Source organism: Sceloporus undulatus, chromosome 4 (genome assembly GCF_019175285.1).
Source record: "Sceloporus undulatus isolate JIND9_A2432 ecotype Alabama chromosome 4, SceUnd_v1.1, whole genome shotgun sequence".
In the NCBI taxonomy this organism is placed as follows: domain Eukaryota; kingdom Metazoa; phylum Chordata; class Lepidosauria; order Squamata; family Phrynosomatidae; genus Sceloporus; species Sceloporus undulatus.
This window is the reverse complement of record NC_056525.1, coordinates 126,408,191-126,433,129: the sequence shown is the minus strand read 5'-3', so window position 1 is coordinate 126,433,129 and position 24,939 is coordinate 126,408,191. Positions and strand designations below refer to the sequence as shown.

Here is a 24,939-nt window from a genome sequence, read left to right as displayed (position 1 = left end):
ACACATCATACCAGACTAATTTGATCTCTCGAGATCAAATTAGTCTGGTATGATGTGTTTGTCAGAAACCCATGTTGACTTTTTGTGGTTACGGTATTCCCTTCTAAAGGTGAACAGACTCTCTGTTTAATGATCTGTTCTAGAGTATTTCCTGGTACAGTATTGACATCAGACTAACTGGACAATAATTGTTAACATCCTCTTTTTCCCCCTTACTGAAGATTGGGACATTTGCCCTCCCCCAGTCAGCTGGGACTTCTCCTGTTCTCCAGGATACTTTAGGAAGAAAAAAGGCAGTGGGGTGCCCTCCTTCAAACCTGCCTGTGAATGTGGTGGTGAATCTGATTCATTCTTGTTTCTGATAACTACTTAACATGTCCTGCTGTGTATTTAAAGCAGATATACATATACATATCCTTTTGACTTTTTAACAAACATTAAAGTTGTGAGCCTGCTCTGTATACACAGGTCAATTAAGCTTATTTATACAAAGATATGCTTTCTTTTGATACTTAAATGTGTATATTTTAATGCCCTTTTCCTAATGTGCACATTTATTTGCACAGTTTATCTAATTCATGCAACATATCCCCTACGAGTAAAACATACATGTGAATATTTTTTCCAATTATGCATACTTTAGTCATTCAGCTTTTAAAATATGTACATTGTTTTGTGTGCACAATGTTATTTTGAAAACACCATGTGAACCAAAAGGCGCACAATCTGAATATTTGGAAATGTGTAGATGCTCGAGACAAGGTGTGCATTTTCTTTCAGCCAATCCTGGGAGGTGTACAAGTACTGCTTTCAGTGAAAATTACTGAACCAAAGAAATTTATTTCCTTTCCATTCCTAGAGGCTGTTGCCAGGATAATATGGAAAAAGCCAATATCCACGACCTTGACTTCATTGAAGAAACAGTTGGACAAAATTTAATAAATAACTCAACAGTTATGTAGCTGTCTCCTTGGCATGCTAGTACTGTGAAGAGTTTAGGAAAAATGCTTTCACATTACTTCCATGTTAGTTAGGGAATTTTGGGAGCTGCAGTCCAAAATGTAACTTTTCCAGGTATGCAAAGATCTTTGCTTACAGTCAGATGTGTTAAGGCCAGTACTTTCTATCCCTAAATGTCTCTATCTCATCCATAACACATTTTTTGCATCTCCCTCAGCATTACTGTTGCCAGCTGCAAACTAAGATGGGTGATAATTGCGTAGAAAGTGGAATTTCAGCAAATGCTGTTGTCAAATAAGCAACACCTGCTGATATTACCTCTTCTGCACAGCCATTAAAGAGGAGCCTTGCCATATATATCACCTGGCAAACCTACTCAGCTTGGAGATTAAATCCAATGCAGAGATCAGCTTGTACACATCTTTCCAAATTCTGAGTGTTCATGTTACCTGCTGCCCAGCTTCTCCATCATGTTTGAAGACTTCTGCATATGGATGATTCCCCATGTTTTTCAGATATAGTAGACCAGGGATGGGAACAGTGTTTTGGTCCCTCTTTGCCATCATGGCCAACCACCCACCACCAAAACCAAGAGGCACCCTTCTAGTGGCTTATCTTTAAGATGAAGAAGAATCATGTGTGTTTACACTTGGGATTTGGTCCATCAGCCAGTTATATATCCACCTAACAAGACTGCTGTCTAGTTTGTCTGCAAGAATATCATGGGGGAGTTTGTCAAAGGCCTTACTGAAATCAAGATATACTACATCCACAGCATTCCCCTGATCTACTAAGCTTATAAATCTATCTCTGCAAAAAAGTTTTAAGATTGGCAATAGCCTACATTTACATTTCTATACTACTTAATAGTGAATTCAGCACTCTCTAATTAGTTTACAATCTGTAAACCAATTGCCCCCAATAAGCTGGATTAGTCTGGCATGACTTGATTTTGAGAAACCCATGTTGGTTCTTAGTAACCCATGCATGTTGTTGGGGATATGGGACAGGGCCTTCTTGGTGGCTGCCCTTAGAGTCTGGAACTACCTTCTGAGAGAGATTAGAATGGCCCCTTCCTTGTCACAGGCAAAAGCTTTTTTAATCTTACAGACTTTTAATATAGAAAGTTTTTAAAAAGTGGGCTAAGAGGTGCTGCATTGTATTAAACTCGCCTCTTTTTAATAGTTATTTTTTAAAAAAATATTTAAATTGTATTTTATTAAGTATAGAATCATAGAATTGGAAGAGACCCCAACAGCCTTCCAGTCCAAACCCTTGCCATGCATCAATGATTCCCCAATAGATGGCCATCCAGCGTCTGTTTAAAGAACTTCAATATATTTCTAAACTGTTTTAATATTGTGATTAGTTTAATTTCATTTTAATGTTCACCTTTTGTATGTTTTAAGTCATATTATTCTTAAATTGTATGATGCTTTTCATCCCATTTTTAAAAATCTTTTGTTGATATTTTTTAGGATAAGAGAAAAGGGTAGAGGTGGATTGAGACAGAAACATGCATAGAGGGAAAAGGGGGAAATGGTAAAAAATGACTAAAGCATGGGTGAATATGATATTGTTGGTTAGAATTAAAAAACAAAATGGGATCCTGGTCTGGAAAGTTAGAAAATACTTATATATGCATTGCTGGAAATTTGGAAGGACTGTGGAGAATTCTGCCCATTCAAGCCCTAAGCAAATGACTCCATGTTCATTATTCTTCATCTGTCTTAGTTCTCAGCAAGAACCCAAGGCTCAAGTTACTACCTGTGGCTGCATTGTCTTGACAGCAATTGGAGTTGCACTGATCCCGGAGAATGGACACCTCCCTCTCCAGCATCTCAATTCTGCTCAGCAGCTCCTGTATGTTCCGGGAGGAAGCGGCACACCTGCAAGTCTGTTTGGGAAGGTTTATCTTGTGGGTAAAGGTGACCTGGCTCTCACTGTCAGAGGTCTGCTCCGTGTATTCTGTCATCCGGTCATCTTCTGAACTCACCTCTGGATCAGATGAAGCCTCTAGTGATGTTGAACAGAGACTTTCCAGAGGCACATTAATGTTGTATATATGGCTGAAGACCATGGGTTGCTCTTTGATAGGTGTGGTGTAGTTGACAAGGCTGCTTTCCTCATCAGCCACCTGTCTTTTGACTCTTTCTGTCATCACTTCAAGGCGGCACTCAAAAGGCCTAAAGATGGATCCAAGGAGCATTAAGTTGAGACCAACCAGAATATTCCTTAGAACTACATTTTCACCATCCACCCCCATTTTCTTGAGAAGAAGAGGAAGCTTCTATGCCGTCCTGGGATAGGAGAGCTCTGGGAGAATCTGAAACAAGAAACAGAAGGTTATGATACAAGTGTTTGAGGGAGATACTGAGGGAATTAGATGAAAAAGATTATAGCATCAATCCTGTAAACATTGCTTGAGAGCTATAACTGTTATTGAAGATAGAGTGAACTTGCTTCCAAGTAAACAGGCATAGGACTGAGTTGTAAGAACTAAGGTTGAGCTGGAATAACTAACAAAGCACTATCATCAGTTTGTATTCCAGTTGTAATCCAAAGGTAAGGAAAGCAGAAGGACGGCCAGCAGCTGTTGCTCCTAATACTACTTTGTTGCTCATTTTTGTCTAGGTGATTTCGACTCCTGGTGACTATGAAAGAAAGACCCCCAAACCATCTTGTCATGGACTGCCTTTCTCAGGTCTTACAGACTCAGGGCATTACAGATAAAGGTTGCTCCTGCAAGGACTTTAAGCATTTAATAATGCAATATACAGGGGGTAACAGATGGAAGGATGAAGATGGAGGAAAATATAAGCAGTGGGCAGATACTATATGTGTTCTGATTACAGCAATCGAGGGGCCAGATTTGGCCCTAGGGATGCTGCTTGTTAACTTCCATGCTAAATCAACCTGTCTAGATATTTTGTGAGAATTTTATCTGTTTCATCAAAGTCACAGGATGTCTCTGACTCATTTAAGTTTGTAAAGCACTTTCCACATTGGAAGATGTGTATACGTCGCTGGTAGTAGCAGTAGGATACATGAAAAGGGCTCCAAAAGCAAATCAAGCCTGAACGGTTCCTAGAAGCCAAGATGACTAATCTGAGGCAGTTGTACATTGCATATACTTGAGAAGACATGACTCACTAGAAGAGACAATAATTCTTGATTAGGCTGTAGGAAAAGAAAGAAGACCACAATATAGATGGATAGACTCAAACAAGCACTTGGAGTTTCAGACTAACCCCCTTTCCCTGGGGTAGTCATATATATTCATTTCTATATTTCTATAGTCAATACATTTCATATTAAACTCCTGCAATTCAACTCTCTTGGTTTTTGAGTACAGAGTTTCTTTAGGCATTCCTTTGCCTTATGAAAAAGGCTTGATATTTTTTAACCTTTGGTGGCTAATTCTTTGACAAACTGGGTCTCTCTCTCTCTCTCTCTCTCTCTCTCTCTCTCTCTAGATAATTGTTTTGCTCAAGAGTTAACAATTTATTCTGCATATATTTATCAATACTGAAAAAATAAAATAATAAAGAGATAAAAATATGGTTTGTGATTGTTTCAAATAGCAATAAGCCATTATCTCAGACTATATAATGTTCCCTAGAAAGGTAGAATTAGTGGGGGGGTTTTCTGCAGCCTCCACCACTGTATTAAATATAATTAAACTGCACTGCACAGTATTAGGCTTATTTATGTTTATGCCTAGGATACGCAAATATTGCTAGTTTAAAGTCATTTCACCCCCCACTTACAGACAGAATTATGTGGTAAAGTGTCTTTATTTGCAACTCGGCAACTTTCCATTTTAGTATTGATTTGTAGTCTCTGGGTGGTAAATCCAAACTATGGGCCAAATTCATACTGTCAGAAAAGCTTTTTTACTTCGGTACTGTTACACCAGATGTTAGACCTGCTGATTTTTTTTATTGTTGTTGGCTTGGGGAAAGGGGGAACACTAAATATTGTTCAGAATTTCTCTCCAATACCTTGGCTTTACAGAATTACAACGGAGACTTTGCACCCAGCAGATAGACAGAGCTGTAACTCCAAACCAAAGGAACCTCATTATTCTCAGTACAGCACAGGGGTCAAGCTGAATGTCTATTGCTTACCCGCTGCCAGGAAATTTGTCTTGCATTTAGTTTTTATTGAAGCTCTAGCTTATAGCAGAAAGACACCTGTGCATTTTGAATGCAGTTCTCTCAAAGATAAGCAGCATGGAAATTGGTGCAGAATTTATTGTTTGTCTGGAATAATTTCATATTATACTCCTCATTTGATCGCTTGAATAATTATTCTAGAGGTAATTCCCCCCTTCCCCCTTCTTTATGAACTTTGTCTCTTTTGCTCTCTGGGCTAAGAATTGCTATCTCATACTTTCTCTGCAGTAAGATATTATGCTTATGGGAGCCAGTGAGGTGTAGTGGTTTGAGTGCTGGGCAACGACTCTGGAGACCATGGTTAAAATCCTTGCTGAGCCATGGAAATTCACTGGGTGACTTTAGGCAAGTCACATGCTCACAACTTCAGAAAACCCCGTGATAGGGTTGCCTTTGGGAATGATTTTGAAAGCACACAACAACAAGAAGGCATTATGTTCAGTCAAAATGGGGGTTGATGTTTATGCCCTGAAAAATTTCCCCTTCTTTCAGCAATTGGCGGAGTAGGGGTTGAAAGCATGAGAAAGTGTCATGTCAGAGCAAGGGTAATGTGATACAGGAAGTGAATTTTGCTCTAAATTTGCTTCATTTACCCTAAAGCAGTGATGGAGAACCTTTTACAGACCGAGTGCCCAAACTGCAACCTGGACCTCATTTATTTATTGCAAAGTGCCACGTCCCTCTGGCTTTCTAGTAAGAAACTCTGGCAAACTCTGTCCTAGGGCAATAGCATGTGTGCCCACAGAGAGGGCTCTGAGTGCCACCTCTGGCATCCCTGCCATAGGTTCGCCATCACTGCCCTAAAGGCTGATCTCGGAAGTTAAAGTGGGAGAGCCCTGGTCAGTACTTGGATGGGAGACTGCTGGTGAATACCAGGTGCTGTGGGCTGTATTTCAGAGGAAGGAACAGGCAAAACTACTTCCTTGCCAAAGAAAACCCAATGAAACTCATGGGACAACAAGAAGACGCAAACACACACACACACACACGTTGTTGCATAGCCAAATATAATTGGCTTTGCAGCATCATGTTATCACATTCATTATGTAATTCCTAGCAGGTTCAGGTTCAGAAGAAATGAGATGCTGAGACCATATTTGAAATAGTGCTCACTTAAGCAGTAAAAGCCATTTAATTATAAATGCACATTCTTTCTCTTATATTTGATTGTAAATGCAAATTCTTCCCATCCAGTACACATGAGCTTTGAACAACAGAGCCACTTCTTTCTCCTACCCCTGTTTCCATGCTTGCTATAACTTAGTTTTTGTCAAAGTATACTGACAGAGATTTGCTTTAGTAATATTCTCGTTTTATTTTATTTGTAAAATGAAGACTTCCTACCTAGAGCAGAGATTCAACACCTACAGAATCAGTTTTCACTTGCTCAGTGTGTGGGAAGGGCTAAAACTGAGGCATATAGGATTTGGGGCTGAAGCTGAAAGACCTGCCTAACCATGATGTTTTGGATAATAACAACCTGTATTGCAGGATTAATCCCACTTGCAGTGAGAAGGACATTCTGTCTGGTAATTGAAGACATCTTCCAGTCTAAATAAATGGTCAGAGCGGATGAATGAACATATGTAGAATGCAGATTTACAAAACGATCTCCCCTGGTCTGAAACAATTATTTCTCTAGGCACATACCGGTAATATCATTGCCAAGTTTCATTATTTATATCCTCATGTGTCTCTTAGAACTTTGTATTTATGCTAGAAGTGAGGGAAGAAACCTCATTCTGCCTCGTTTGTTCCCCTCATCTAAACCTGTACCATGCAAGGAAAAATAGATCAACCCAAAGGAATGAACATTCTCCATACTTGCCTAGGTTTCTGTAGAAGAGGTACTAATTCCTCCTGTACCATTATAATGTAAATCAGAGAACAAGTAAACTTCCTTCCTCTATAGTCCACAATGTATTCTCAATAACTTTGATTAGAGAAAGATGTTCCTAACTACTGTAGGAATAAAAGCGACTATTCATGGTGAATCCTTTATTCCCTGTCTTCACAAAGATAATCAGACACAACACATAAAAACACATACTTCCAAGTGTGAGCAAACAGATTGTCTGTGAAGAAAAGCCCCATTGAGGGTGATAGACAGACAAAAAGATGATTATAGAATTATGGGATACTTAGAGGAGCTTACCTGAGAAATGGGATTATTCTTTGGCAGGTAAACATGGGCTTAATTTTCAAGTTTGACTGCCCAGGCTTGAATTTCTAAAGCAATTCTGTTATGGAGTGGAAAATGTGCCAACTGCCTCTAATTATGAGCCCAGCATCTTGGATCCATTTTGTCCTTCAAAATGCCATATATAGACAGTGAATCAGTGACTGAGAGAGCTTCAGCTTGTTGAGACTGCTATATAGCTGCAAATGCTAGTGGGAAAAACGGAACAGTGATAGGGGTGGGAGAAAATTTTGATTCAATTTGTTTATCATTCTTTGTATATTTCTCCACAGTCAGAATGGAAATAACTTGAGATTTTTTAAAAGATTAAAATATGGGAGAAACAGCAATTGCCAGTTTTACCCAGCAAGGCCCAGTTTGAGTACTTAATTCGTAAAGTTTTAGACTGAATCCCTGAGTAATCAACCATATTAGCACTATTGCAGAGTAGTCTGGATCAAATTTTGGGATCATATAGATGGATTTCATGCGACCTATTACATTAATAGTAAAGTCATGATCTCAGCATATATTCTTCTGTTGCCAAAATGACATCTTCCCAACACAAAAGGGAAATATCAGCAAGTAGGCCAAAATATATGAAGCAAAAGAGAGGGGGGTAGGAAGGAGAAAAAGTGAGAACACCTTGTTTTGCTTTGTTATGTGGAGTGAGAAATGCCAAATATGCAGGCTTTGTTCAGGAAAGGAAGAGGCACTAAGGATCATATTGCAAACATATGTTGGATAATGAAATGCACCAAAGAATTTCACAAGAAAATCAGTCTGTGCCTTATAGATTATAGTAAAACCTTTGATTGTGCAGTTCATGAAAAACTGGATTGCTCTTAAAAATGGGTGTGTCACAACATTTGATTATCCTGATGCAGAACCTGCACTTAGGACAAGAGGCTGCCATCCAGGCAGAATATGGAGAAATGGAATGATTTCCAAAAGGTAAGGGCATCAGGAAAAACTGCATTTTTTCACTCTATTTGTTTAATTTGCATGATGAATATTTCATATGTAAAGCAGGATTAGAAGGAAGGAAGAAGGTGTGAAAACAGGAAGAAGCAGCACCAGCAATTTAAGATTCCAGATAACACCACAGTACTAGCAGAAAATAGCAAAGACTTGGAATGATTACTGAAGAAAGTCATGGAACAAAGTGCAAAGGAACATTAAGAAAACAAAAATAATGACCAGAGATGATTTACGTAACTTTAATGTAGATTGGCTCAGTCATTAAGAAAAATAATGACTGCAATCAAAATTTAGAGGAAGAGCAGGACTTGGAAGGACAGCTCTGGAGGAACTAGACAAGATCATGAAGGGTAAAAATATATAATTGAATATCAAAGTCAAGATTATCTGTATTGTTGTATTTCCAGTTACTATGTATGGCTGTAAAAACTGGACATTTCTCATCCGAAATGTGGTGTAGAATAACAGTTTTATGCATAATATGGACGGCTAAAAAGGCAAATAAATGGGTCCTACAGAAAATCAACTCTCCCTAGAAGCCAAGATGACTAAACTGAAACTGAAGTGAATTCACTCTGCATCCACAGCATAACAACTTCTTGCATAAATATGAGCAAGCTATATCATGAAAGGTTTTAGCCCTAGCCTTTCAAATTAACAAAAAGTTAACAAGATATCATATGAAGACCAAAGAATGTATGAAAAAGACATTATGTGAAGATGAAAGAATATGAGAAAAAATTAGCAGGTGTAGGTGCCAGAAACTGGGACTGTCCTGCAAAAAGAAGGACCTCAAAATGCTTACTTTTACAGAATGCTACTTTCACAGAATACTACTTTCACCATAGCTGTGAAGGACAGGCACTGTAGTGTAGTTTTTTGAGCATTAGAATAGGACTCTGGAAACCAGGGATTGACTCTCTGTTCAACCATGGAAATCCACTGGGTGACCTTGGGCAAGTCACACTCTCTCAACCGCATAGGAAGGGAAAGACAAACTCCCTCAGAGAAATCTTGCCAAGAAAACCTTGTTATAGGTTCACCTTAGGGTCATCATAAATCAGAAATTACTTGAAGGCACACAACAACTAGTTGTGAAATTAACCTCAGTATATATTGTGTTGTGAGAAGGGTGTCAGATTAAGCAACTTTGTCAAGAGTTCAAGTGGAACAGAGAACTACTTCTGTGATTTTCAAAGAGATACCCTTGTTTAGTCTGTTTCAGAATTAAAAAAGTGGGGAGGCAGGGGGAAGGTGCAGGAAAAAATCTGGTAGTAACATTGAGATTTCTTTCTGTATGGGATTTTTTATTTTATTTTTATCAATCCACTCCTGCAGATGCAGTGATGGAGTACAGTACAGTCCCTTCCGATTCACAGGGGATCTGTTCTGGACCCCCCTCCTGCTAATTGGGAAAATTGCCAACATTGGAGCCCATTGATTACAATGGGGGGGTGCTCCTGCATGCGGCATTGCTTGTGCACCTCAGATGGGCAAACCATTATGTCCCTCCTGGCTTGTTGTCTGTGAAAGACTGGGGGACGCGAATGGCAAGACCCCGAACAGGGAGGGACAACTGTATTAACATCACAGATATTTAAGATCAGGTACACAGTTGTAGGAGTGGGACAGAATGTAATAGGATAGAAAAAGATGCAACTCATGACTGCTACTTATTAAGGCAGAGATTGTATGTCCAGGGAGTACACAGATAGATCCAGGAAGGCTATGAATACAATGTCCTACACATACAAGTAGTGGTTATTGAACAAAACAATGAAAACGAGGAGTGAAACCCCTTCCCAAAAACCAATTTGGGATACAGTCACAAATTGCAATCCATTATCAGATGTATGAAAAGAGATACAGTAATAGTTTTTTGGTACACTACATGTCTTAATATAAGAGTTCTCATAACCTCTCCTAACTAATACATTTTCTCAGAGTAGGTTTTGACTTCAAGGAAACGTAGGGCTGAAACAAACGGCCTTATAGGGGTGGCTTGATGCCACCCCTTTGAGTGCTGGATCGGGGCTGCATGGTCCTGATCTGGTGTTTTTCCAGCCCAAAAAGAAGCGGCAAAATGCAGCTCCTTTTTGGGGTGGAAAAAAGCCACCCTTTCCACTGCTGCTGTGGCTTTTTGGCACTCCTGCGGTGTGTGGCGTCTAAACACTGCATCACCTGAGTGCCGTGAATCCAACCCATGTGTGGGCAGGCAGGTGTCATCGGGGTGTATGTCATATGTATGCCACACCCACATGCCAGGCGTCAGTTTTTGAACGCAGACTTAATGCTTTCACACTTTCCTACTAACAGTGCATCAAGTTGAAAGACCTGTATCAATTTACACAACTCTTTGATCCACCTTAGATCCTACATAGGGAAAAAGTGGATATATAATATCAAACCAACCAACCAACCAACATCTTTGAAGATTTATTAACAGGGACACAATGTGCATCTTTCTGTGTCTTAATACTTTCTACGCCACTCCCACAACCATGGGAAAGGGATTAAATATCTGTCTTTAATATTGTATTCCATCAGTGCATCTAATGAAGTGGTATCCACAAAAGCTCCTGCTACAATGAATATATAGTCTCAAAGCTGCTGCTAGACATTTTCCCCATCCCCGCTTCTTCCTTTTTTCTTTTAACTTCTAGTGATGTTGTTGGGAACCGATCTTAAGATCATTCCACTGGCTGCCCATCAGTTTCCAGGCACAGTACAAGGTGTTGTTTATCACCTTTAAAGCCCTAAATGGCTCGGGTCCAACCTATCTTCGGGACTGCCTCCTTCCATATAATCCTCCCCGCACACTTAGATCCTCAGGGAAAAATCTGTTACAGCCTTGTAAAACAAGGCTGTCCATGACCTCCCAAAGGACCTTTTCAGCTGTAGCTCCCAGACTGTGGAATGGCCTGCCAGACAAGATCCATCATATTACCACTCTAAACAGATTTTAAAAAGCTATAAAGATGGATCTCTTTTTATGTTTTTAATTCCACACTGTTTAAATGTATTTTAAGGGTTGAGGGTTTGGACTGTATATTTTAACTTTGTAAGCCGCCCCGATTGCTTTTGTAGAGAGGCGGGATATAAATAAATTTTATTATTGTTGTTGTTGTTGTTATTGATGAAATCCATAGCACTGCTAGGAGAGACAATTTCCTTGGTTTTTATTTAACATTTATTAGATGCCATAAGAAGACATGGCTTGAGAATATGGGAAAGAACCAATTTTCCTGCAGCTGAAGCAGAAGGTTCTTCTTATTGTGCCATGACTGTGATATAGCATCACTGGGCTCTGTCTGGTGCAAATGAGATGTCTTCAGGCCCATTGATTTTCATGTTGTTATTTATTGGTGTCTTTTATCTAAAGGGGTGTAATTGAGAGAATACTATCCAGTAACAAAGGGTAAGTAACTGCAACTGGATGCATAAAAGAGAAACATCTTTATTATTTAGTTAAATTGGCTGGGAGGTGAAAGCTTACAAAACAGAATTTTATCAAGAGGAAAAGCCCAGGGTAGCTTATGACATGCAACATAGGCCAGCAGTTTCTGTACCCACCCTGAGCAGAGCTTAAATTATTTGGCTAATTTTAACAAGTCTGCAGCTCAGGAAGGCATTCATGTTATCTCATTTTAATGTCTCAGCTTCCATATTTCTGGAAAGGAAGCATTGCATGGTTCTGTATCAGCAGCACACGTGCCCTTGCAATGGACAAAGAGTGAAAACTGTTGCACATGTTCTTTTTCATTCTTAATTTTGTTATGAAATTTGCTGTCTTCTTACTGGCCCAAGGTTTCTTCACCTAAGGTCCAGGACCATATTTATAAAGGAAATAACATAATAAGCATAAATATTCTGATCCTTTGGGCCACGATAGTGGTATACAACATGTATTTATGCATTATACACTTTTTGTATAATGAATGTTTGCTTTATAACTCTAGGTGTATAATTCCTCTTCTTTAGGGCCTGAAAGGAGAGTTGTGGGAGGAATGAAGGGCAAGGGCTTAGGTTCCTCCCTGCTGTCCAGTGCTTCTTCATTAGAAGTCATGTCCCCTGTTCCCATTTTTCTGGTGAGTAGTGAGAAGTACCCCAGCCTTGCACATGCATTCCGGGGGAAAGTATAGTAAGCATAATGTGAAAACAGAATAAACAAAAGTTCAAAACAGTTTATGTCCAGGAAAAGTCCCAACCTCCTTATATATTATTGGATCATAAAGTCTGTACAGCTCTCAGACTAGTTAGGACTAACATGTTCTATCAGCCTAGAAATAGTTACAAGGCCAATCAAATAATAAAAAGGAATCTTCTGAGGAATCTGATTTCCCACTAAAAAGTAATTTTAGTATGTTTATTTTAATGCAATGATGCTAACCTTTGTTAATAATTAGGAGCTTAGTGCACAGCAAAATAAAGTGACTTACTGCTCCTGAATTCAAGCCAAATTTGGGCTGCCCCCTGGTGTTATCGCATGGCTTTTGCCCCCAAACTGCCATCCAGGTACAGCCCGGCTTCAATACTGGTCCCTGAACTTGCTTTGGCAGCCATTTTTCAAAGTCGGAAAGCTCCTGACTGTCAAATGTAGTGGTACTCTCATGTCTTTAAGAGCATTCCATAGGATATATATATGCAGTCAAAGCCATTGCTATAATCTATAAAGCACAAGCCAATTCTGGAATTCTTTGGTTCACTCCATTATCCAACTTATGTTTGCAAAGTGGTCCCCAGTGCCTCTTTCTTTCCTGAATCCTGTTTGCATCTCTGGGATTTCTCTCTTAATATATGATTGGAATCTATGCTGCAAATTTTTGAGAATAATTTTGATTGCATGGGAAATTAATGCTATGGTCCTATAGTTAATGATTGAATCAACAAGTCTACTCTAGCTGGAACTAACCAGTAGCATCCATGCCACTCCATGCTTATTGTAAGCTTTGATGTACTGTATATGTTTATTGACTCACTTTATTGTAGAACAGTGATTCCCAAACTTTGGTCTTTTAGGTGTTTTGGACTTCAGTTCCCAGAAGCCCCAGCTAAGGTTGTCCTGTTGTCAGGAATTCTGGGAGTTGAAGTCCAAAACATCTGGAGAACCAAAGTTTGGGAACCACTGTTGTAGAACCTTACAACTGTAGAACAATTGTATTGTAGAACATTATAGCATTGTTTATTCTTGAGTACTATGTTTGCTGCTGTCTCTTGCTGTATGAATTCAATAACTTAAGTGTTTTGTGTGGGAATACATGCATGTGCACACGGGCACACACACACAAATGGTATGTTTTGTAGTGTTCTGTTGAGTTTACAAGTACAGTATAAACCTTTTGTTTGAATAGATTTGTTTCAAACCACAACTTATATACAGTAGTTACTGCTATTGTTTCAGAGTGGTATTAGATCCAGAGCTTAGAAAAGTTCCTTTTTTTTGGACAACAACTTCCACAACTACATAGTCAGTATTGCTACCAGCCAACAGTCATACTGATGTGGGAGTCTTTGAGTTATCATCCGAAGAATAACTTTGCCCCGCTCTAATCAGAGCATGCATTTTAGCAATGACAATGTGAAATTGCCTGTATAATTTGTAACTATGTTCTGTACCTTGCACCATCTTTTTCATTCCTCACGGGACATGAAATATCTTCCTCTTTTCCAGCTTTCTGTGTTAAAGCAGCTGTTTACTAGAATCCTTTTTTCTTTTTGCAGACCTGTGACATACCTGAAAACACAGTGATTGCTTGTTCAGCTGTGTATGCAGCAGTTATAGGGTCATTATCTTAACATTTCTTTAAAAGTGCTGCTTTACTCCTTAATTGGTGACTGATACTGCCTGTTTGATGTGACATCTGTGGGTGCCATCTCCACCTCTGCTTTAAAGGGAGAAAATACATATAACATCAGTGGAAGTCTGCCAATGTCTTTGGCTGAGGGAATGGGCAGTGCAGGTTGCAGGTGAATGGGGCTCAAATTCTGAGATTAGACTTTCACAAAGATGAGGTTCTTCAGTGGCATGAGTGTAGGAGGTCCCCTCTGGGTATGTCTACTAAGCCATAATGTTGCTCAAGTTCTTCAGCTGTCTGAGTGCGTGCATGCATGTGTGTGGTTGTGTGCCTTCAAGTTGTTTCTGACTTATGTGAGCCCTAAGGTAACCCTATGACAGGGTTTTCTTGGCAAGTTTCTTCAGAGGGGGATTGCTATTGCTATCTTCAAGAGGCTGAGAGATTGTTACTTGCCCAAGGTTACCCAAAGGGTTTACATGGTCAAGCCAGGATTTGAACCCTGGTCTCCAGAGCCCTAATCCATTTCTCAAACCACTACACCAGGCTGGCTCTTGAGCATTTGATATAAGCGTTAGTATCAGTGAAGCAGTGGGTCTAAGAAAATCATTACTAAACCAAGCCAGCAATGTTTTTCCAGACCTTTCACACCAGCCTGCAACATGGAACCCATGTTGATTTGCTGATTGATTTACTGTGTCATTTGCATAAAATGTTCAGAGTCACAATAAATTCTGTGCAAGCTTTCTTTTTCTTTCACATTTCTCACCCTCCCTTTCTCTACAATCTTTCTCATCACAAATAAAACAAAAGATAAAAGATAATAATTGTCCCAGATGGTGCTGTCCAGCTTCAGTCATGGCATGACTTGCTCATGGATCTTAACTGACTGTTTGAAAACCAGTGGAAATTAGCTCAAGTCTCCTTGCAATATACTGTATCATTCTATAGTGCAGATTCCTTCCTGGGATAAACAAATCCCCTACGAACAGAAAAGCAGATGTCATGGAGAAGTATTTTAACCTAATCTTCTCCCAAATATCATCTTTTGTATAAGCAGGTTTGCACTTGCACTTTACAGAGTGAGTCTAGGTAGCCTCAGAAGTGAGTCTCTTCTAAGTTTCCAAATGAGCTTCTTTATTCTCATGACAGCAAATGGCTCCAAATAACCTGCACTGACTCTGGGTTACTAAGCTGGTCCCAAGCAATAGCAAGGGTGAGGGTGTATTACTCATTTGTGACCCATTAGCTTCCACTGGTTTTGAGGGACTGGTGTTAGGCAGGCCCTGTATTGTAGGTTACCAACTCCTCTTTGGCCCTTCTGTACCTGCCCTTTTCATGTTGGTGTGTGAGGTGCAAGGTGGCAGCAGAGAAAGAAGAAAGGCACTTCAAAGCAAGCCTGATGCATTGTGAAGATTATAGACTTTGGCATAGATATGTGAATATGAAATTCCCTTTGCACTTTTTTTTATTTTGGAGCTGAATGCTTCTTTTGTTCCCTAAGAACAGAAGAGTCCCTTTATTTGGAAGAGCAAACAGAGATTGACCAGCTGAGGAAATGAGAGTGCAAGAGAGTGTGTGTATGGAAAGATGGACAGATAAGAAGGGGGGGGGGAGAAACAATGCAAGGATACAGAAAATTCAATAGGATAGAAGGATAAATGTGCTGTTGAAACAAGATATACAGGATACAGAAACCACTGACAATATACATATTAGCTAGCAGTCACATAAATTAAATTTGACAAAAAGATACTTCGGGGATCTGTACTGCATTGCAAATCCCATCCCCTTATCAATATAATTATATGGCAACCTTTAGCAGCTAAGGTAATGACGTCCTATGGTAATTTATAAGCACTGGATAATGGACTCTTCCTGCTGCTCCATTTGCTAATGAGGTGAACTGGGGGCTGCACCCAGCCAGTGGAATCACACAGTCCAATTGTGCTCAGCACCCTTTGTTCTTGCAAAGCCTTGCTGTTAAATGAGATAGCCTGGGGTTGACTGTGCTACTTTCTTGGCTTGCCCTCAGTTTCTTTTCCTTGTATATGCTGCCATTGCCAGTAAGGGATTTTCAGGTATGCGGAAGAGTATTTGTCATAAGTCACTTTAAGGCAGGTATATAGCAAAGCCTTGGACTACATAGATCATCAAAGGCTATGGAATGCCCTTAAAGACATGGGAGTGCCAACACATCTGATAGGCCTAATGAGGAATCTATACTCTGGACAAGAGGTACTGTCAGAATAGAACACCGAGAAATAGAATGGTTCCCAATTGGCAAAAGGGTCAGGCAAAGGTGCATCCTATCACCCTACCATTCAACTTATATGCAGAACATAAAAGTTTGGGACACGCAAGAGGGAGGAGTGAAAATAGGAGGAAGAAATATCAACAATCTGAGATATGCTGACGACACCATAGTACTAGCAGAGAACCTCACAGACCTGAAACAACTACTAAGGAAGATCAAAGAAGAAAGTGCAAAGGCATGCTTACTGTTGAACATAAAGAAAACAACAATAATGACCACAGAGAACTTGTACACATTCAGTCTAGACAGTGAGGAAATAGAAGTAGTAAACGAGCTCTCATATCTGGGATCGAACGTTGGTCAGAACAGAGACTGCAGCCAGGAAGTCAGGAAAGGATTAAGAATGGGGAGGGCGACTATGAAAGAACTAGAAAAGATCCTAACATGTAAAGACATACAACTCAGCACAAACGTCAGAATCATACAAGCCATTGTTTTCCTTATTACCATGTATGGATGTGACAGCTGGACAGTTAAGAAAGAAGATAGGAGGAAAATCAATTCATTTGTGATGTGATGCTGGAGAAGAGTGCTGAGGATCCCATGAATAGCCAAAAGGACAAACAAATATGTCCTAGAGCAGATCAAGGTAGAAATACCCCTAGAAGCCAAGGTGACAAAACTTAGACTGTTGTACTTTGGACACATCATGAGAAGGCATGAATCGCTGAAAAAAAAATAATGTTAGGAAAGGTAGAAGGAAGTAGAAAGAGAGGAAGACCACATGCTAGATGGATGGACTTTATTAAAGAGATCACAAATATGAATTTGCAAGAGCTGGGCAGAGCAGCAGAGGATGGGAGGCCTGGAGATGTCTCATCAGCAGGGTCACCATGGGTCGAGATCAACGCAAGGGCAGTTAACAACAAAACAACAATATTGCAGAAGCTAAGAATGGATATGTGCTGGGAATCATCTAGATCAGATTGTACTTGAGCCTTCCAAATGTACTTATGTTTGTTCCTCTACAGGGGAAAAGTAATTCTGAGAGGATGGGAATTGGAGGTGAAGAGTAGCAGAAAGGGCATAGCCCATTGCCCAGGGGCAGCAAATATAGTTTGAGAGTATCTCTGTCTTTCTTGTTTCTCAATATGGGAATTGTGGCAGGGCAGGTAATGGCAGAGACAACGCACTCTCAGTCCACTAGGCATTATGCCCCTGTATGGCAGGGTGTGCAACACTGCTCCACTTCAAAGTGCCTTTCATGAAAAGTCTTGTCTGCTAAGATTTAATTACAAATATTTATGTGGAAGATGTAGTTAGGCCTTCATTAGGTAGCATGGGGCAACCCACTATTCTCTACATCTAGAATATATATAGCTAGCGTAGAATACTGGCCTGCCTTTTTAAAATGGTGGCTCAGTTATTGAACTAATGTAGCTGTTAAGGATCTTCTGTCTCTTTCCCCCATAAAAAAGTGCTGATTTCAAATTGTGTAAGCCTCACATGGTCAGGCTCAGGGAAAGTAAAATGTTCCCCATTCCTCTACCACCCAAGTCTACCAAAAACATTCAAACCAGCAAAAGAGACTTCACAGAGAAATAATTTGCCATATGAATCTGAAATGTATTCCTTATAAGAAATAATATACAGAATATGCCAAGACAATGAAAACACTATGATAGGAAATAGACCCTGAAATGTCAATGAAATCTGATGGGCTTACACTGGAAATATATAGTAATAACAATGAAGCTAGACCACTAGAAATGACTATGTGATGTAAAGACCCTCTGCTCCTCAAAATGCATAACAGTACAAACTATGTGATTTGATTCTATTTATGAATCAAATCAAGTAGTTTGAACTGTTATGCATTTCATGAGTGGGAGAATTCCTTACATCACACAGTCATTTCTCATGGTCTAGCTTCATAAACCTGCTCATTTACTCTCCCATTATACATTTCCTGAAATTCCACTATTGAAGAGATACTAAATGTAATATTGATGTTAATTTACCTATTTGGACATTACCATTATCCAAAAATGGGAAGGTGAACTAGAGGGAGTTCCAGATAGATACAATTAGCTGATCATGGCAAAAAAGAAACAAATAAACAAAACCCTTCAATCCCAGAGGTAAAAAGATGTGTTTGAGAGGTGGTGTCTATACTGCCCTCCTTAATTTGGAGTAGGATATAGTATATCTTGATTTCAGTAAGGCCTTTGACAAAGTTCCCCATGATATTCTTGCAAACAAGCTTGTAAAATATGGGCTAGACAAGGCAACTGTTACATGGATTTGTAACTGGTTGACCGACTGAACCCAAAGGGTGCTCAGCAATGGCTCCTTTTCATCCTGGAGGGAAGTGACCGGTGGGGTCCCACAGGGCTCTGTCTTGGGCCCAGTGCTATTCAACATCTTTATCAATGACTTGGAGGACAAAATTGGGGGCATACTTATCAAATTTGCAGGTGACACCAAATTAGGAGGAGTAGCTAATACCCCAGAGGACAGGATTCAAAATGACCTGAACAGACTAGAAAATTGGGCCAAAGCTAACAAAATGAAATTCAACATGGAGAAATGTAAGGTACTGCACTTAGGATGGAAAAATGAAATGCACAGATATAGATATAGATATAGGATGGGGGGACACCTGGCTGAATGAAACTACGTGTGAAAGGGATCTAGAGTCCAAGTAGACCATAAATTGAACGTGAGTCAACAGTGCGATGTGGCAGCTAACAAGGCCAATGCGTTTTTAGGCTGCATCAATAGAAGTATAATGTCTAGATCAAGAGATGTAATAGTGCCACTCTATTCTGCCTTGGGCAGGCCCCACCTGGAACACTGTGTCCAGTTCTGGGCACCACAATTAAAAAAGGACATTGAGAAACTGGAGCGTGTCCAAAGGAGGGCGACTAAAATGGTGAAAGGTCTGGAAACCATGCCCTATGAGGAACGACTTAAGAAGCTGGGGATGTGTAGCCTTCTTTAATTTAGAACTATATAGTTCTCTCAGACATCATGCAGCATCAAAGCTGTTTTTTGCCCCCAAACATCCTCTGTGACTCCAAGACAACATCCCACAAGATGAAGTGGTAAATGTTAAAAGGGTGTGTAGGTGGGACTCAGCAGATGCAAATACCATAGGTCAGCGGATGCCATCCTCTAGTGAGAAAATATATAATGGCCTGTGAAACATTATGAAGCTCACATAGTAATGTAGGATGCACATATATTGTAATTTACTTACATTTTACATATTTTACTTTATTTCTATGTCCCTTGTAATACCTATAGAATTTCTATAGATCCTCATAGAATGTTCTATTCTGTTTTGAGGTATTTTGAGATGGTCCAAGGGCTAATCAATAAACAAATATTGTATTGCATTGTAGTAATTTAGAAAAATAAAGAAAAAGCAAGAAAAATGTAAAAGTTTAGAACTAGGGATCCTAATTTTCAACTCACGGAGTATAAAAACAAGCCCTGGAATGCCATAACAGCAAGTCATGAAGTGTATTAATGTATCCATTTAGTATTCTTATATAAAAACAAAGAAGTTCATATCTGCTTGCTTTGGAAAGAGTTCTAATGTACAATATATACTACTCCTTTTCATACCCTGCTCTGCAATTCATGAGGAATCAGTGCTATAGCTTACTGCAGTGAGGCATCCATTATAACAGTGGCTGTGGGCCCTTTCAGTGACTGGAATTCATCAAAGGTTGAGACAATGGTGTCACTAGGGTTGGTGTCACCCGGTAACTCATGGTGTAAACTCCCCCCGCCCAAATTGATGTCCTTTCATTTCACACCATACAGAATCCTCAGTAATGCTTTTTTTGCACTCATGTTACTTGTAAATTGCAATTCCCATATACCACTGAAAGTAAAGCTAATAGTTATGAATAAACAACTAGCAAAATTAAAATTATACCTTCAAATTACAATACCATATGCACAACCTAAATATATTTATTTATGGTCGCCTTGGTCGATGATCTCCGTCTGGGCATCGACAGGGGAAGTGTGTCCCTGTTGGTGCTCTTGGACATCTCAGCAGCTTTCGATACCATAGACCATGGTATCCTTCTGGGACGCCTGGCAGAGGTGGGAATCGGGGGCACTGCGCTCCAGTGGTTCCGGTCCTACCTCTCTGGGAGGTCTCAGATGGTGCAGCTGGGAGATGTGTGCTCCGATGAGAGGGCCCTTATAACTGGGGTCCCTCAAGGAGCCATTCTGTCTCCCATGCTATTTAACATTTACATGAAACCGCTGGGAGAGATCATCCGGAGACATGGGGCGCGGGGTTATCAGTACGCTGATGACACCCAAATAATTTTCTCTATGTCTCCGACTGATGCAGTGACCGGGGATGGTGTCTCTCCTCTCGTGACCTGTCTGGAGTCAGTAATGGGCTGGATGAGGGAAAACCGACTCAAGCTGAATCCAGAGAAAACGGAGGTACTTGTGATAGGTTCCCCTGGTCCAGGAATGGTGGTAGTTCCACCTGTCCTGAACGGGGTCACGCTCCCTGTGAAGGACTCTGTGCGCAGTCTGGGGGTGCTTCTTGACTCGTCGCTTCACCTGACTGCTCAGGTGAATGCGACGGTCAAGAACACCTGTTATCAGCTTCGACTTATTCGCCAGCTGCGCCCATACCTGGCCCAGAGGGACCTTGAAATGGTAGTACATGCTCTGGTAACCTCGAGATTGGATTTCTGCAACGCACTCTACATGGGGCAACCCTTATACCAAACCCGGAAGCTACAAATGGTACAGAATATGGCAGCCAGGCTGGTCACTGGAACTTCCAGGGCCAGCCATATTACACCGGTGCTTAAAGATCTGCATTGGCTGCCTATTCGCTTCCGGGCACAATATAAGGTGTTGGTGATGACCTATAAAGCCCTAAATGGCTTGGGCCCAGGATACCTGAAGGACCGCCTCTCCCCGTACATTCCGTCCCGCACCCTCAGAATATCTGGGCAGCAACTACTTAAGGTGCCAGGGGCTAGGTTGACCTCCACCACGAGGAAGACATTTTCCATTGCCGCCCCAGCCCTTTGGAACACGCTGCCCACAGAGCTCCGCTCGGCCACCTCCCTGGCCCAATTTAGAAAGGACCTAAAAACCTTTCTATTTCAGCTTGCATTCCCCGATTAAAGTCCAGTGGGCCTCCCTTCCTCTTCTGTGGCAAAGAGGACTGGCTAACGGGGGTTTTATTCTGTTTGTATGTAATTGTTTGTAACCCTGATGTATATGTTGTTTGATATTTTGCTGTCAACCGCCCTGATCTATGGAAGGGCGGTATAAAAATAAAAAAAATATTATTATTATTATTATTATTATTATTATTATTATTATTATTATTATTATATTTACATATACCTAGTGAAGATTTGGTTAAAATTTAAAGAAAATTTCAAAAAAAATTTTTTTTAAAATTCATTAAAAAATAAAAAAATGAAATGTGAATTTTTAATTTTAAAACATTCTGGGGCTGCTACTTTCTCTTCTCACTGAGCTTCATCCCACTACCACAATCTGTTAAAACATTTTAAAGGGAAGCAGGTGAATGCCACAGCCTGTTTCTGTCCAAAGGTAGATATTCGGAGCAGTGGTGTCACCTACTCCTTAGGATGTTACTTACTGCAGTCCGTATCCCCCGCACGCCGCACCCCTCTAGTGATGCCACTGGGATGGAAGCATGAAAAAAGAGGGGAGGGAGAATTTTGCATATGGGATGTTATCCACAGAGAAACCAGACCACTATGACACCACAGCTGGACATGGAAGTATGTTTGTGCAACTTTGAAATACATAGAGACCAGTAAGCTGTAGTTGAGACAAAAAACTGGAGTTGAGACAATCTAAACTTATTGTCTTTATTGTAAGAAGGATAAAGTACTGTGGATACAAGTAATTACTGCTGGTATATTTGAACGAGAGCATGCCACATGTTGGACATAATAATGCAGGAAGGGCTATATGTAACATACAATTAAAACTCTAACCTGTACCCACCCTCTTCTCCCAGTCTGGATTTCACTCTAGCTGAAAATTAGTTTCAGTTTCACTTAGCTCTTCTCCAGCCCCTGGCAAAATTCCCTAAGGTTTTGGAGGCACAGGAAATATATTTATCTATGAATATCTGGATGTGACAAAAACTAAGATGGAAAGGAAAAATCAAACTTGGGTGAAGGTGATAAATAACTTTTTACAAGAGTCTTTTTATGTAAGTGTGAAAAGGAAAAAGTAAATTTTAAAATGAAAGAAAGAAAAAGGCAGCTGGTGAGAGAAGAGCACAATTAGCTTGTTCACTCTACAGCAGTATAATGGCACATATCTGGGGACTAGAAGTTGTTAAAGTAATATCTGAGCATAAAGAGAAAGGGCAGTGAAAGTCTCCACTGCTCAACTGCTGTACATGATGCCCAGCTGGACATCTGTGTAGAGAAGAGCTGGGAATTATCAATTCCTTCCAATGCTGTTGTCCTGCAGGTTCAGGAACCAATCGGGCAGAATACTGGGGATTGAGGTCTAAAAAAAGCTGATGGGCTGCATATTGAGGAGGGAGCAAGCTTGTTTTCTGCTGCTCCAGAGAACAGGACCCGGAACAATGGATGCAAGGTACAGGAAAAGAGATTCCACCTCAACATTAGGAGGAACTTCCTGACAGTAAGGGCTGTTCGACAGTGGAACACACTCCCTCAGAGTGTAGTGGAGTCTCCTTCCCTGAAGGTCTTTAAACAGAGGCTGGATGATCATCTGTCGGGGATGCTTTGATTGAGAGTTCCTGCATGGCAGGGGGTTGGCTTGGATGGCCCTTGTGGTCTCTTCCAACTTTACGATTCTATGATTCTATGTTTCCCATGCCTAGTATAGAGAGTTGCTAGATATTCTGTGATTCATTTTGCGGCGAGGTAATGTAGTATGAGGAAAGTAAGGATAAATGGGACAACCTGTGGTTCACACATGTTCATTCTGAAATCTGTTCTATCATGTTTCTGCATTGCTGCATGATTTCCCCCACACAGAAAAGGGGCTGCATCAAAATCCCCATATAATTGTAGATGTAAAAACTTAATTTTGAATAATTTCCTCATAAAATGCATCTATAAATGCATCTTATTTAAATGTACACATTTTAAAGCTTTATTTGTCTTAAAATGCAGAGTTAAAACACATTTTGAAAGGTTTGTCAGCAAAATTGACAAGTGCAAAATGCCAAAGAATAATTGAGAATGGGCCTGTTGCATTCTAAAAGGGAATGCAATGGGGACGGGAGGCAGGAAAGAACGCATCTTACAGCACAGGGAGCACGCTGCCGCTGCCGCCACACTTTCTCATTGCATTCTGGATGTGTTCCCAAGGGGGCAATTTTCAGGAACACTTCCTCTGGGACACATCTGGAACGTGATGGGAACGTCTGGCGGTGGTGGCAGCGTTCTCCCTGTGTGGTAAGATGCCTTCTTTCCTGCCTCCCATCCCCATCACGTTCCCTTTTAAAATGCGACAGGCCCGTTCTAGGACCTGTGTGATAAAGTTCAATGTCTCAGTTCTTAATTAGTCCTGAAGGTACTGATAACATCTTTTCACAATGGAATTTATAAAGGCAGAATTTCTCAGTGATTTATAGTAAAAAATAAATAAATCATCTTTTCGGTAGCTCCAGTAGGTGCCACTAGTCTGACTACACACAAAACAGTTTTATATGGTGAGATGTTTTAATTTGTAAGCCACTTTGAGTCCCAGTTTTGGGGGAAAGTTAGGGGATAAATAAAATTCATTGTCATCATCATTATTATGATGATCATCACCAGCAGCATAATGGGAACAGGCTCTTCTTCCTTTTCCTTCTGAGGTTCTGAAGTGGCTTTCCACCTGACTTTATCGGCCCCACCACATGGCCATCAAGTGATAATCTTTAAACTGAGTTATATGGGGAAGGGAGACAGTATTTTGGATGACAGGAGTACATCAAGGGTTGGAGAGAATAGTCAAATTGTTATGGAGGGAACAAGCCAAATAGTGCAAGGATCCAACAGAGAGAGGCAAAAAAACCTTACACAGGCAGCAAGTGGGGAGGACCCACGGTCTTAGATGTCTCTACAGTAATGCACAGAGCATGGGAAATAAACAGGATGAACTTGAACTCTTAGCACAACAAAGCAAATATGACATCACTCAAACCTGGTGGGATGAGTCTCATGATTGGAATGTAATAATACAAGTGTATAACCTTTTTAAGAGAAATAGATTAAACAAAAAAGGAGGAGGAATAATCTTAAGCAGTAGAACCTTCATCTGAATCTTTGAAAAGCCACAATCAGTAGCATTCTTTAGTAGGTGCTACTGTGATAGACAAGCCACTATTCTGACTACCCATAAGACAGTTTTATATGGTGAGATCTACAACACCTATTTAATGCACATGTAAACTTGACTGAACTTCCTAGAAGATGCCCTGGAATCATTGTAATACAGAAATATGTTATATTCTACAGAAATATTCTGTATTATGTACATATTTTGTCAGTGTGGTAAGACTTACACCACTGCAGATAGTTTGTGCCA

At 40.3% G+C, this 24,939-nt stretch overlaps 1 protein-coding gene across 1 annotated transcript in view; it reads right to left on the bottom strand.

Annotated features, from left to right (window-relative positions):
• TNR (tenascin R) overlaps positions 1–24,939 on the bottom strand; it is a 262,076-nt gene that overhangs the window by 128,595 nt on the left and 108,542 nt on the right. Inside the window, exon 2 of the mRNA XM_042465868.1 lies at positions 2,728–3,286. Coding sequence (XP_042321802.1) covers positions 2,728–3,226 — 499 coding nt within the window. The 5' untranslated portion in view covers positions 3,227–3,286. The remainder of the gene's footprint in view (positions 1–2,727; positions 3,287–24,939) is intronic.